Source organism: Aspergillus aculeatinus (assembly GCF_003184765.1).
Source record: "Aspergillus aculeatinus CBS 121060 unplaced genomic scaffold BO66scaffold_71, whole genome shotgun sequence".
NCBI lineage: Eukaryota > Fungi > Ascomycota > Eurotiomycetes > Eurotiales > Aspergillaceae > Aspergillus > Aspergillus aculeatinus.
In genome coordinates, this window is record NW_020291540.1 from 93094 (window position 1) to 106317 (window position 13224).

A 13224-nucleotide genomic window follows, 5' to 3' on the forward strand; every position below is an offset into this window, starting at 1 on the left:
AAAAAAAGTCCACCTACGCAACTATATACAACGACTTTTCTTGACTTCTCCCTGTCGTCCCCACTGAACTGTGCTACAACGAAAGTCATTGGTTGTCTAGATCGACCTTCTAGACAATAAACATTCGGCAAGGGGGCCGCTGGGCTTGCATACCGCAAGGGCAGCGATAGGACCGCCCTGGATCCTCCACTGCCCTTCTTACTTCCCCTCCCACTCCCACTCCCACTCCCACTCCCCTCCCCGGGGCCTGCCTGCATGGTGACTGGCACATGCGTCAAGCGCCCGCGGTCTATTGATTTTTTTTTACCGTTAAGCTACCAAGCTTTGCAGACGTTATCCTGCCATCTTACTGGATCATGCAAGCGCGTACTACATTCGACCGCATATATCGTCGGTGATTGTCTTCTGTCTGTCTCTGGCTAGCTGGGGCCGAAACTTGCTGTTGGACAGGCAAGATTCCCTGTCCCTGTCGATGTCCGCCATGGATCGCACGGAACATTCTCCGACATCCCAAGTTGATGATGCCCCTTTCCTACCCTCGGCTTTGCTCGACATGCGTCGCAAGTCAATTCCTCCGCGCGCACTCGCTGCGAGTCCTCCCCCAGCTCTTGACCCTGCTTCCCCCGAAGTCATCTCTTCTCTGATCTCGTCTCTGTCGACCATCTCGATACCTCTCCAGACGCACTTTGACAACGTGCCGCGCATTGACACCAAGACCGATCCCGACTCGCCAGTCTTTTTCGCCCCCGAGAAACATCACATTCCGGACCAACGCCCGGCCAGCGCGCATGAACTCGGGTTGAGTCTCGGGGCGTTTCAGCCGCCCGTGGAGACGTCACAGGGTCCCTTTCTGCATCCAGATGATGCAGCAGCTGCTCCGATCATTCGCATGGCCCGCGCGCCGCCACCCCCCAAACACAAAGCTGCCCTCGATTCGCCCTTGTCTCCAGGGAGACCGACATCAAGGGGCTCCTTCACTTCGTCCAAGGCGGCCTATGAAGATTCCGCTTTTGGTACAATCACCGCTGAGCCAGGTCCACGGCTTTTAACTGCGAGTAGTGTCGCCTCGTCCGGATCCAAGAAAAGCCTCAAACGCCAAGTCAGCATCTTAAAGCGAGTATCGCGAGAGTTTCCCAGCGAGAAAGAGCGGCAGCTGGACCGATTGCGCAAAACGAACAGCTTCAACGACGGGCTTCGACAAACTACACCGCGCAATAGGGCCAGTGTACGCTCTCTCCATTCCATGGCCGACGTGGTTGAAGAAGGACGTGCCCCGCCACTTCAATCCCCAACTGAGACCACTACCGATTCTTCACTAAGCAGACCTCCCAGCAAGGAACGCAACTCATTGCAGGGCAACCAAGAAAGTACGCCCAATACTCCAGGTGGCATTGGGAGCGGGCGCGTTATCCCTACCCGCGAATCATCCTTGCGACATAGTTTCTCTTTAAGCCCCAAGCACCGAAGATCTTCTACTCGCCATAGCCGGTATTCATCTACCAGTAGCAGAGAGATGAAAGTGGACAGTGCCGTTTCAGGGGTGGGCAGTGATTCGGATCAGGTGACGAAGAGAATCCAAGAGTTAAAGGACCAGCAACAGAAGATCAAGACCGAGCTAGAATTAGACGACGCCTCGCTGAACTCACCTAAAGAGCTCATTTCCAGAGATGCGCAACCGTTGGCCTCTACGGGACTTGGTGGAACTACCGATCTACAACAAGCGGGGCATATATCCCGCTTCAGCTTCGACGAGAGCGCTCCAGCTCCCGCAGTCTTAACGGGCAAAAGCCGCTCTGCAACCTCCATCAGTCCCCCGTTCACCTCTAGGTCAACCACTACATCCATCCATTCGTTCGACAGATATGACCCATCTGAGAAACTGATGCACAGGCATATGGCTGACTCACCGTCTCCCTTCCGTCATACTCGATCTCTATCAAGCGCGAGTTCCCCTACTGCCTATACCGCCGTAGAAGAGCGCCCGTCCAGCGCTGACTCCATCGACCTTGCAGTTCAAGACTATGTGACGGCCGCTAAGCTGACCCAGAGGGTCATTCACCCCACGTCAGGCCGCTCTATAGCATTTTCAGAGGTTGGAGACCCTAATGGTCATGTTGTTCTTTGCTGCCTCGGCATGGGGTTGACGAGATATCTGATGGCCTTTTATGACGAGCTGGCAAGGTCTCTCAAGCTTCGCCTGGTCACCTTGGATCGTCCTGGAGTCGGTGAAAGCGCACCTTACATCAACGAACCGGCAACCCCTCTTAGTTGGCCTGGTGAGTGCTATGTACCGATCACGCCGTGAGCGTTCTCTTTACTACGAGAAGGGCCGACTGACATGGATTAGATGATGTTGCGATAGTATGTAATCATCTCAGAGTAACAAAGTTCTCGATCATGGCACACTCCGCTGGAGCTATCTATGCGCTAGCTACGGCTTTGAGAATTCCACAGCATATTCGAGGGAGAATTCATCTGCTAGCTCCGTGGATCCCTCCTTCACAATTATCCAGCTTTGGCTCATTGAAGGCTCCAGTTCCGACCAATGCCGTCCCTTACACCCAACGCATTCTCCGAGCGCTCCCGACATCGATCCTTAAGGTCGCGAACTCCAGCTTCATGAGCGCAGCAAGTGCGAGTCTCACCTCCAGTCTCCCCAGGTCTCCCCGGCGAGCCAAGCGCAAGGCGCTACAGAGAGACATCTTAAGCTCCGCTGTTATCGAGCTCAGCAAGCCCCAACAGCTTCCAGGGAAGGTTCACCAGCAAGGCGGTCTGAAAGGCCTTGAGAATAAGAAGCCTACGCCCATAGTCGTAGGAGCAGGCCATCCCATTGACAAACATCTATCGAACCAGGCCGCACTTGCTGCATCTCAAGATCGTGAGCGGCAGGTGGATTACGATAATCGGCTCACCCACAGGATCTGGGAATTAGCGACGACCAACGCAAACCCGGCGGTAGATTTACTGGTGTGCTTGGAACGTCGTCAACCTATTGGATTCCGCTATGTGGATATCACTCGGAATGTGGTGATCCACCATGGTAGCCGAGACACTCGCGTTCCCGTCGACAATGTCAGATGGCTGGGGAAGACTATGCGACGCTGCGAAGTTCGTGTGCTTGAAGGTGAAGGGCACGGATTGATGGCCTCAGCTACGGTGATGGGCAATGTGCTGATGGAAATTGCCAAGGAGTGGGAGGATTGGATGGTTGTGGTCCAAGGCAAGCGTAAAGGGACTATTGGGCCGCGCTCAGGCATCGCAGTTCAAGCATGATGATGGCTTGGGTCCTTACCAACTTCCTGGATCTTCGCTATGATCCCTATCACAAATCGCGCGACAAAGGAGAAGTCAGCGAAGATCAGTCAAACGGAAGAGAAACGTTGCGCTTTTTGGACGAGGATCATCACCACCACAATACCCGTCAATTGCTCAGTCGAACCGCTGCAGGGTCTGCGGGATGACGAAGCGGCCTTATCTTACCATGTCAGTCCAGATCTATATTTGTTCTGATCTGCACCCGTGAGTTATGTGCATCTACCTACGTGCCCTCACAAATGTTGTTGTCTCAAGAAAGACATCACGTAACGCTTGGATTGAATGTTTTCTTTTATTGTTTTCGCCATGATACCAGCTACATACCCCGGATATAGCATAGCATGAATATTTCATAATATAATTCATAATTCAGCATAATTCAGGTTAGAATTGAGGGGACTCGCCATGAAGAAACAAACCTTGCTCCGTGCTTTGCTGGAAGTAAAAGTAGGCTCGGAGGCTCCCGTCCGAGCGCCGCGCCGGCGAGGCCGGAGTTTGTCTTTGCCAGTTGCCTCGACTCTTCCCCACTCCTTATGGGACCTTTCCCCCCCCCTAACACTAGGGGAAGGAAACCTCTTGACATTTCAGGTTATTCGGTCGCGCGTATTTTTAGATCTCTCACTGATAGCATTGTCTATTAGTATTGGCTTTGCCACCTGTTTCCAATCTTGCACCATTTTCTTCGGGAATCTCTAACCTCTCGCTCTCGCCTAATGTCCAGCCATTGTTGGTCTTGGAGCTGCATCTATGACTGGTCGGCTCGACACATCGACTGTTAAACCATCCCGGCACTGATGCGCACAGTAGCTCGTTGACTCGACAGCAAGCATTCTCCCCACAGCTGAACATATCTTCCCCCCGTGATTATCAATCGCATCGCTGTCAGATTCCCCTGCCGATTTACCCTCTTAAAATCCGCCTCAAGATGTTCTCTCAACGGCGCATGAGACTTTTGGTCATTGCCGTGCTGGTGATCCTCGGCGTGACCTGGTACTACTCGGTATAATTTCCCTTCCCCTTCGTGGTCGCAATTGCCTCTTAAGATAGCGAAGTTGACTAACGCGACGCGCGCCTCTAGAGCGACGCCCGGAGTGTCCAGAATCAGCAATTCTATCGCTCCACCGTGGCGGCCATGAATGCCCAAAAGCAGGCCAAGGAAGCCCAGGCCGCAGCAGCCAACATCCCCGCCCCGAACCGCAACCCCATCAAGGAAGATTTGAAGCATCCCATGGTCGATGATAAGATCGCACCGGCGATCCCCAAGGCCAACCCGGCAGACCACCTGGAAGAGATCCCGATCGCGGGACGGACTAAGATGACCGTGTCGAAGAAACCGGAGGAGGAGGAGGAGGAGGAGGAGGAGAAGGAGGAGCTGGAGGAGAAGCAGCAGTCGCAGCAGCCGCAACAACAGCAACAGCAAGAACAACCAAAGCAGCAGGAGTCTAAGCCGCAGCAGGCCGAGGCAGAGGACGACGCCGAGGCGGAAGCGCATGCGCATGCAGTGGCCGAGTTGAATGATATCCTGAAACGGGCGCCGAGTATGTGGTTTCCCCCTTTTGCCCTCTGATATGCGCAGGAGATGGATTACTGATGTGCTATGTCTTTTGTTTTTCAACGCAGTCATAATCTTTTCTAAATCGTACTGCCCCTACAGCGCCAAAGCTAAGTCCATTCTGCTGGATCACTACTCCATCACCCCTGCGCCTTTCGTCGTGGAATTGGATCAGCATCCCCATGGTCGGATGTTGCAGGCCGTGCTGGCCGAGACTACAGGTCGTCGGACTGTCCCTAACGTGTTGGTCAATGGCAAGAGTATTGGGGGTGGTGACGACGTGACGGCCCTCGACGGGCGCGACGAATTGACATCAACCTTGAGGGACCTGGGTGGTAAGTGGGTCCAAGAAGTCCACCGTAAGGACTCAAGCGACTAGAATTTTTGGGCGGACTGAGGCATCTGGACTCGATCTATTTACGGTATGCATGCATTGGGATTGTGTGTTTCACCATTCGCATTGGTTATTGCTGCCAGGCAGGTCATGATCACAGACCGATTTGAGGATTCCCTACGGAAAAGCTTTCAGGACTTTGATGCATTTCATTCTGCGTACATAATTGGGATCATGTGATAATTAACAGGAAATGATTAATCGTAATTTGATAGCTTGGTACCAGTGTGTACGTTCAAGACCAATTCTACAGCGAGAGTTGTACTGACAGCTTCCATCCATTTGAAGGACCAAAATTCGAGTTACGAGTACAATTGCAATGCATCGAATTCAATGTTGGAGCTTGAGGAGTTACTGGAATTCGGTGAGGCGGACTACCTACTGATAAGGATAAGCACTGCAGTCACAGACCAGTTCCAATTGTTGCTGTTCTGCCGGGCGGGATCAATGGCACTAAACCCGAAGTGGGCAACCCTAGGCGGGAAGACCTAAACCAGATTGAGCCGTAAGCGACGCACAACCCGTGATTTTCGCTCCACCACTGTCGACTCTGGTCTGCCTTGAGGAATTTCGATCCTTTCGACGACCGACCGCACGACGATATCGACAATTCCCCCCTCGGACACACCACAGCCCACGCAGTCAAGATGCGGTACATTCACTCCGAGGAAACGCTGCCCGTCCCCGAGAATGGTGAGCAAATTCGATTTATTCCTGAGCATTCTCCTGAATGCTCGACTTCGCTGGTTTCGCAAAGAGCAAAGAGTCCGCTGGTTTCGCAAGAGGTGGGAAGAGGAAAGGACATCCCCGGAGGGGCAGGCATGGAGAGGATGATGCATTGAGGGATACAAGCCAGGGAAAAGAGGAACAGTGATGCGCCCACCCGACTCGACTACGAATCAGTCAATGCAGGAGAGGATGAAGAAGAATTAAGAGGAGGAACCAATGCATATATCAGAATGCCTGTCTCTCCGCGACGGAAGGGAATCAGACGACATGGACTTGCGCGACTATTTTTATGTGTTTGTGTGAGAGAACTGGGACTGATCCAATTTTCGTCGTACAGTGAAGGTTCACATTCGCTCTCGCGTTGTGACCGTCGAGGGACCCCGAGGTATGCAATTTACCACTCCACCAACAAACACGCACATTCCCAACGATGGGCTCGGACCAGACAGACCTTCTACAGTGCCGTGCTGGCTTGGATGTTTCTGAGCCCGTTCGTGTCGTGCGACTGCCAGCGGCCGCTAACATGCGTTTTTTTTCCGCTCTCCTTCAGGCAAGCTCGTTAAGGACCTTTCTCACATCGCCGTCACCTTCGGCCGCCCCGAGAAGAATGTCATCAGCATCCAGCTGCACCACGGTGCTCGCAAGGGTATTGCCACCCTCCGCACCGTCCGCACCCTCATCAACAACTTGATCATCGGTGTCACCAAGGGCTTCAAGTACAAGATGCGTTACGTCTACGCTCACTTTCCCATCAACGTCAACCTTGAGAAGAACGCCGAGACCGGCCAGGTCGAAGTTGAGATCCGGTATGGCATTATCACCTTTTTGCGAAATTGCGGCGAGTCACTGGGCTGGTTGGATTGAGATGGGAGATTGTTGTTCCAACTGGTCTTGGGGGCCAATGTTGCATCGCTTGTCGCTGTATGCGTTTTGAAGGAATCTTCCGACTGACGGATTCCTTTCTAGTAACTTCTTGGGTGAGAAGTACGTCCGCCGTGTGACTGCCCAGCCCGGTGTTGAGATCGCCGTCTCCACCAATGTCAAGGATGAGCTCGTGCTCTCCGGTAACTCCCTTGAGGGTGTCTCCCAGAGCGCTGCCGACATCCAGCAGATCTGCAGAGTCCGCAACAAGGATATCCGTAAGGTGAGTTTAGAGCAGCCGGCTTTTAGCCCTATCTCAGTCCCCCGAACACCCTTTTCTGACTCGTGGCTTTCTAGTTCCTTGACGGTCTGTACGTGTCGGAGCGGGGTAACATTGTCGAGGAGTAAGCGGTTGGAAATGTCCGCCTTGGTGGGTAGTGAAGGAATGTTCGAAGAATACATTTTCGCCTACTTGCATAGGGAAGCAACGCGAAATCTAAAACCCAAAATTATGGAATTTCAAATGCCCAGTTAACGTGTCCACGGGGTTTGTCTGGCATTTCCTTACTCCGCTGGCGAAGCGTGGCGTGTAGAGAGACTCAAAAATCTGGTTGGCCTTTTTTTCTTCTTCTGCTTTTGGTCTCGCCTTGTTTCTGTATTGCAGAGTGTATCCCCCGATAGGGTGACTCTTGCCTAGGCTCGTATGTAGTTCGGCCATAGAATGTTCTAATTCATGTACCCCAATTCTCCACGACATTTTCTCCTTGGCCAATGCAGGTTTCTTTTACCCCGTGTTTTGCAAGCATCTCCACCGTGACTGTTTCCGGGCCATTGGAGCACAACACACGTTCTACTGGAGGTATGGAGACTTCGTATATGAATCCTGAGCTCGAAAATATGTTTGATTGTAATTTCAGCCTTGTGGTATATTTCCCTGTTCGTGGTGGTGGTGGTGGTGGTGGTGGTGGTGATCAGACAGGGTGGACATATATATAGTAGCACCGTGCTGCGGGGAGTAACTTCAAGTTAACTTAAGTTATACCAAGTTGTGTCATCATCCCGCCGAAGTCAATTAATTCCTCTCGGCTTCTCCCTCCCAACATCTCCTCTCTTTTCCCTTCCTGCTGCAATTTTCGACCTCGTTATTCAAAACTAGAGGTCTTGAATGCACCGGCTCTGGCTCCGATCGAGAATCCCTGCTCCTTTTCCTTGCTGAGCTGCGAACTTGTCTATCCTCCTGACCTCGTCGGAGATCAAGCATGTGAAAGCACCAGCCAGGCGTTTGTCTCGACATGTGCCGTCATTCTTCCCCCTCTCGATTGACCTGCCAGTGATAAACCTCCCCTCCCCTCCCCCTTCATTCATCATGGCATCCTGGGCGGTGATCTACGAGTTGTTCGCTGCCATCTTCAGTATGATCCTGGACGTCGCACAGTTCTGGCAACAGGTAGGCTGTTCAATGTCTTCAGACGCATGGTCGGCATCATGGTCTCTCAAGCCAGCACAATCCCATCGGATATGCTTGATGAATTCTCCAATATTCCTATGATACTCCATTGGAATGTTATGCTGTTGATTCCAGTAGCTGACTTTCTTCGTCTAGAGGTTATTATCCTGGTGGCATACACAGTCTCCCCGAGACCGACTGCGCCATGCGCTCGCTACTGCAACAACCTACGAGGAATGGGAAGAAGCCGCCTTCGACCTAGACGAAATCCTCAGTAAGGATCTTTGGTAACTCGCTCCACTTTAGCCTGCGCACGGAGGGTAGTCACTGACAGCGTATAATAGGCGCCAGAACCCCACCAGCCGCCATTACGATTACCGCTTGATCCTGGGGAGATTAGAGGCTCTTATGAGTGCTCGCGAAGACGAGGATATCCTGACGCTGGTCAATCTACTCCGATCCGGACTGCTGCGCAATCTAGGCAACATCACGTCACCGAAGCTGTTCACACAGGCGTACGCGGGGACCAAGCTTCTGATCGATGACTATATCACCCAGGTGGCACTGTCCATTCAGCAGGTGACGGCGCTTCCCACCGCCCCGGTCCACATCAGTGGGTTCGGAGCGCAGGCGAAGCTCGAGCTGCTGCATGACACTCGACAGGCCTTTGGACGGACAACGCTTCTGCTCCAAGGCGGATCGATCTTCGGGCTCTGTCACCTCGGCGTCGTCAAGGCTCTTCATCTGCGGGGCCTTCTGCCTCGGATTATCATCGGGACCGCGACGGGCGCCCTGATCGCCGCCCTGGTTGGGGTGCATACGGAAGATGAGCTGTTGACCTTCCTCGACAGCGATGGCATCGATCTGAGCGCCTTCGATCGGCGTCGGAAGGCCAAAGACGCCTCCTCCGAAACTCAATGGCTGCCGTTCGACATCGGCGATAACTGGGCGGGGACCCTGTTCCGGCGCATCAAGCGATATGTTCAGAAGGGCTACTTCCTTGACGCCGAGGTCTTGGAGGAATGCGTGCGAGCCAACCTGGGAGACTTGACGTTCGAAGAAGCATACGCCCGATCGAAGCGCATCCTCAACATCACTGTCGCGACGTCCAACACTAACGCCACGCCGAATCTCCTCAACTATCTGACCGCACCAAACGTGGTACGTACCCGCGCATCCCATCTCATTTGATATTCTATGAGGGTGTGAAAAAGCTAACAAGAAGGTTCGCCCAGCTCATCTGGTCCGCCGCCGTCGCCTCCAACGCCTCCAACACCTCCCTCTACCGCCCCGTCACCATCTACTGCAAGGACGAGACGGGCTCGATCGTCCCCTGGCCGCACTCGCAGGACGCGACCTTCGCCTCCTGGCGCCACGTGCAGTACAGCGAGGGCGAGTCGCCGCTCTCGCGGATCGCCGAGCTGTTCAACGTCAACCACTTCATCGTCTCGCAGGCGCGGCCCTACCTCGTCCCGTTCCTCCGCTCCGACGGCGGCACCCTCCTCATCCGCCGGCCCGGCGACCACCCCAACCCCCCGATCCGCTACTTCACCCGCCTCGTCATGGGCGAGGTGCGCCACCGCCTCCGCCAGCTCGACTACATGGGCCTCCTCCCCACGCCGCTGGCCCGCCTGCTCCTCGAGGAATCCATCCCCGGCCCCAGCATCACCCTCGTCCCCGACCTGACCCTCCGCGACTTCACCAAGATCTTCGAGAACCCCAGCAAGGAGAGCCTGGCGCACTGGTCGCGCAAGGGCGAGCGCGGCGTCTGGCCCGCCGTGAGCGCCCTGAAGGTCCGTTGCGTCATCGAGATCGAGCTGGACAAAGGGTACCAGGTCGTGCGGCGGCGGAGACCGGCGGAGATGCTTGGCGGTGGTGGAAGCGGGAGTGGGAGTGGGAGCGGGAGTGCGACGACAACCATCCTGCGTAGACCTTCGGTCCCGAACGAGGGCCAGCCCCGGCGACGGCGCGGGAACAGCAACAGTATCGATTCCGGCCACGAGAACTCGGCGACGAGTTTAGGGGTCGGGGAACTGGATTACCAGGATGATTCGACTTATTAGGATGGGATCACTTGCTGGTTGGCTATGGAGTAGAGGTAGATTCGCCCTCGGGCATTGCATGTATCATGTATCATGTATCATGTACTGTACTCCAATGCATAGCTTGGTTGGATGATAGAGATGGATGTAGGATCGAGGGCGGGCGGTGCGGCGGTGCGGTTCGAACCTTGAAGCCCTTTTGGTTCGTAATGTAGACCCAACCCTCGAAGGATCGATACACTCTACTGTCCCTGCGTACTTGCATGGAATAAGCTCAGTACACTCCCAATCCAACTCCCGTTCTGTTGCAGTGGTTGGTGTATGGTCCACGAGAGACACCCTCATCCCTACTTCTGGTAATCAAATCACTCCATCCACTATGCGGGGTAGTGAAGATGGAAACATGACATGTATTTTCCAGGTTATGCATACACTGAATACATTTTTGATCTTCAAAGAATAACATTGCAACTCCAAAACCAGACCCAATCTCTATCGATCTATATCTTTTTCTTTTCATCGCGCATCGTATATGCCCCTGGCGGAATCGCCATGGCCTGGATACCTACCACCCCTCTAACCAAATCAAACCAAACCAAACCAAACCCCAAGCGCAAACCTCCTGCATCTATAGTTCTAAAGCTAGGAGATAGTCTGGAGTTCCGACGAGCGGAGCCCGGTCGATTCTAGGGGGGGACCTTTATACACTGTTTCCCGACGACAGGTTAGTTGATCGGGGTTGGGAGATGTGGAAGCTTTACTACTGCCAAGGAGGGAATGCATGGGGGAGAGGGGGGAATGGGAACAACGAAGAGAAAGGAAAAGGAATGAGAACGAACCTCTACGTCCATACACACAGTACCACGCGAAGGCCAACCCCCACAGCCCCACCAGCACGACGGCGGCGTAGTTCATCGATGAGGGCGTGACCGGCAGCGCCGTGGGGAGGCTGAACAGCACCAGGCCGAAGGCGATCCACGCCAGGGAGAGCACGTTGACGATGGGGCCCAGCAGCGGGCCGCAGGTCCAGGGCGCGCGGGCGACCTCGGTGCGGCGGTGCATCAGGCTCAGGGCGATGGGGATGGCGTAGGCGACGGAGAGGGCGATGGTGCTGACGGAGACGAAGGCGGTGAAGGTGCTGGTGCTGCCGAGGTTGATGAGCCCCAGGAGCAGCTGGAGGATGGTGCCGCCGAGGAGGGCGTTGAAGGGGACGCTGTCGGGGTTGTTTTTGTGGGAGCTGCTGTCTGATGACGATGAGGCCGAGGCGAAAAAGGCGTAGGGGTCGTGGACGCGAGCCCAGAAGCGAGAGCAGGGCACCGCGTTGTCGCGCGCAAAGGCGTAGATCGCCCGCGAGCCGGCCACGGTCGCGCTGATCGACCCGAAGAGCGTCAGGCTGAGGACCAGGCTCGTCAGCGCCAGTCCCCCCGCGGCGGTGCCCATGACCCGGTGGAAGATGTACGGGAGGGCTTGGCCAGCCGGCGCGGCGAGGATGTCTTCCATCGGGGGCAGCGTGAAGCAGATCGGGAGGATGAACAGCAGGCCGGCCAGCCCGAGCACGGGGATGTTGAGACTGAGGACTTGGGGGACGATGCGCGCCGGCGCGACGCATTCCTCGGCCATCGAGGTCACCAGCCCGATGCCGCAGAAGGTGTACGCGGCCGGGAGGAGGCCGATGAAGAACGTGAAGCCGCCCCAGCCGGAGAAGTGCGTGTCGTAGTGGCCCAGGGCATACGCCGCTGTGTGCCGGCCGGTCGCGGCGGTGGTGGATAGGGCCACCAGCACCACGATGATGGTCAGCGCCGTGATCACCGTGCAGAGGAAGTCGATGTGAGGGAGGAACCGGTTGCCGAAGGTACACACCAGGAAAGTGCCGACGCAGACGGCGTAGAAGATGAGCAGAAGCTCCCAGCTGTTCGGGTCCCAGCTGGGACGGACCAAGGAGATCGAGGCCGACAGCATGGATGCGAAGCCGAAGTTGGTCGAGAGGATGGCCGTCCAATTGCCGATGATCCACACCCAGCCGGTGAGGAAGGAGACGATGGCTTTGTGATCGCGCGCGATCTGATGCGACCAGTAGTAGGGTCCCGCGGACGTCGGGTATCGCGACACGAGCTCGGCGAGAGACAGGGCGACGCATTGGTATAGGACGCAGACGACGATCCAGCCGACAAAGATTGACATCGGCCCGCCGCCGTAGATGGCACCCATGAGTGGACCTCCTTCGCCGTAGGGAATCGCGGCCATCGCAAGCGATTGAAAGAGCAGTGTGTTCAGGGAACGGTTGCGACGAAGCTCCTGCTTGTAGCCGAGGATATCGAGTCGGTCATCGTCGGAGTTGCTGTCTGCGCCGTGCTCTGCGACCTTGTCCTGAGAGGCATCTTGCGACGCTGCTGTCTTCTTGGTTCCCATCGTTGCGGTGCCCGTGATGCGTGATTCTGCTCGCAAGATGCGAAGAACACTCGGTCCTCTGGCCCGGTTCTTTTCAGGATATCCATAGCCCTTGGATTTGCCCCTTGAGCTGAGTAAAGTCGCCGTACTAGGACAACCCTTGCAGGGCTGAATAGGAGGCAATGATCTCGATGTGACACGGAAGGCGAAATTCCCCATTACGTTCGCTATGTGGTGCCGCTCGTGATATCTCCGCACTCCACCGGCCGCCCTTGCATAAGTTCCATGCCTCAAATACCGAAAAGCACTCGCAATCTGTAGCTTAGCTGCAGCGAGAATTGGGATTGGTCGAACAGTTGAGATAAGCTGCAGTCCAAGACGAATTATTCGCTTCTGCCTGGTTTTCATGCGGTCTGGCAATCACCTGTTTCCATGATTTTAGGCTCTGATCTCAGCTGCAGAATTCCGAGTCACTTGAGGAGGGGCTCTTCAATCT

General features: G+C 55.1%; 5 protein-coding genes across 5 annotated transcripts; 4 read left to right on the top strand and 1 right to left on the bottom strand.

Annotated features, from left to right (window-relative positions):
• Positions 1-912: 912 nt before the first annotated feature.
• On the top strand, positions 913-3678 carry BO66DRAFT_475453 (alpha/beta-hydrolase). The gene is made up of 2 exons (XM_025653239.1): positions 913-2276; positions 2348-3678. The coding sequence occupies exons 1-2, from the start codon at positions 1244-1246 to the stop codon at positions 3271-3273; spliced, it is 1959 nt and encodes a 652-aa protein (XP_025498732.1). The 5' UTR covers positions 913-1243; the 3' UTR covers positions 3274-3678.
• Positions 3679-3911: 233 nt separating this feature from the next.
• On the top strand, positions 3912-5454 carry BO66DRAFT_395886 (glutaredoxin). Its single transcript, XM_025648331.1, has 3 exons — positions 3912-4315; positions 4394-4853; positions 4936-5454. The coding sequence occupies exons 1-3, from the start codon at positions 4241-4243 to the stop codon at positions 5244-5246; spliced, it is 846 nt and encodes a 281-aa protein (XP_025498733.1). The 5' UTR covers positions 3912-4240; the 3' UTR covers positions 5247-5454.
• A 434-nt stretch (positions 5455-5888) lies between these two features.
• On the top strand, positions 5889-7734 carry BO66DRAFT_360133 (60S ribosomal protein uL6). The gene is made up of 5 exons (XM_025644992.1): positions 5889-5954; positions 6328-6375; positions 6541-6796; positions 6957-7134; positions 7209-7734. Exons 1-5 carry the CDS (start codon positions 5909-5911, stop codon positions 7257-7259), a joined length of 579 nt encoding a protein of 192 aa, XP_025498734.1. The 5' UTR covers positions 5889-5908; the 3' UTR covers positions 7260-7734.
• A 175-nt stretch (positions 7735-7909) lies between these two features.
• Positions 7910-10683, top strand: BO66DRAFT_395889 (triacylglycerol lipase family protein). The gene is made up of 4 exons (XM_025648332.1): positions 7910-8298; positions 8455-8585; positions 8643-9459; positions 9534-10683. The coding sequence occupies exons 1-4, from the start codon at positions 8218-8220 to the stop codon at positions 10359-10361; spliced, it is 1857 nt and encodes a 618-aa protein (XP_025498735.1). The 5' UTR covers positions 7910-8217; the 3' UTR covers positions 10362-10683.
• Positions 10684-10982: 299 nt separating this feature from the next.
• BO66DRAFT_443558 (putative amino acid permease) lies at positions 10983-12947 on the bottom strand (the record flags this gene model as incomplete). The annotated part of the gene is made up of 2 exons (XM_025651518.1): positions 10983-11047; positions 11180-12947. The coding sequence occupies 2 exons, from the start codon at positions 12945-12947 to the stop codon at positions 10983-10985; spliced, it is 1833 nt and encodes a 610-aa protein (XP_025498736.1).
• Between the last annotated feature and the right edge of the window lie 277 nt (positions 12948-13224).

What these genes read in the sequence shown, in the direction of transcription:
- BO66DRAFT_475453 (XM_025653239.1), top strand. Translation starts at nt 1,244, where the DNA reads ATGGCCGACGTGGTTGAAGAAGGACGTGCCCCGCCACTTCAATCCCCA. An exon ending in AACCCCTCTTAGTTGGCCTG is followed by an intron (nt 2,277 to 2,347) that starts GTGAGTGCTATG and finishes GACATGGATTAG; the next exon opens with ATGATGTTGCGATAGTATGT.
- BO66DRAFT_395886 (XM_025648331.1), top strand. Translation starts at nt 4,241, where the DNA reads ATGTTCTCTCAACGGCGCATGAGACTTTTGGTCATTGCCGTGCTGGTG. An exon ending in GCGTGACCTGGTACTACTCG is followed by an intron (nt 4,316 to 4,393) that starts GTATAATTTCCC and finishes GCGCGCCTCTAG; the next exon opens with AGCGACGCCCGGAGTGTCCA. An exon ending in TATCCTGAAACGGGCGCCGA is followed by an intron (nt 4,854 to 4,935) that starts GTATGTGGTTTC and finishes TTTTCAACGCAG; the next exon opens with TCATAATCTTTTCTAAATCG.
- BO66DRAFT_360133 (XM_025644992.1), top strand. Translation starts at nt 5,909, where the DNA reads ATGCGGTACATTCACTCCGAGGAAACGCTGCCCGTCCCCGAGAATG. An exon ending in GACCGTCGAGGGACCCCGAG is followed by an intron (nt 6,376 to 6,540) that starts GTATGCAATTTA and finishes GCTCTCCTTCAG; the next exon opens with GCAAGCTCGTTAAGGACCTT. An exon ending in CAGGTCGAAGTTGAGATCCG is followed by an intron (nt 6,797 to 6,956) that starts GTATGGCATTAT and finishes ATTCCTTTCTAG; the next exon opens with TAACTTCTTGGGTGAGAAGT.
- BO66DRAFT_395889 (XM_025648332.1), top strand. Translation starts at nt 8,218, where the DNA reads ATGGCATCCTGGGCGGTGATCTACGAGTTGTTCGCTGCCATCTTCAGT. An exon ending in ATCCTCAGTAAGGATCTTTG is followed by an intron (nt 8,586 to 8,642) that starts GTAACTCGCTCC and finishes AGCGTATAATAG; the next exon opens with GCGCCAGAACCCCACCAGCC. An exon ending in ATCTGACCGCACCAAACGTG is followed by an intron (nt 9,460 to 9,533) that starts GTACGTACCCGC and finishes AGGTTCGCCCAG; the next exon opens with CTCATCTGGTCCGCCGCCGT.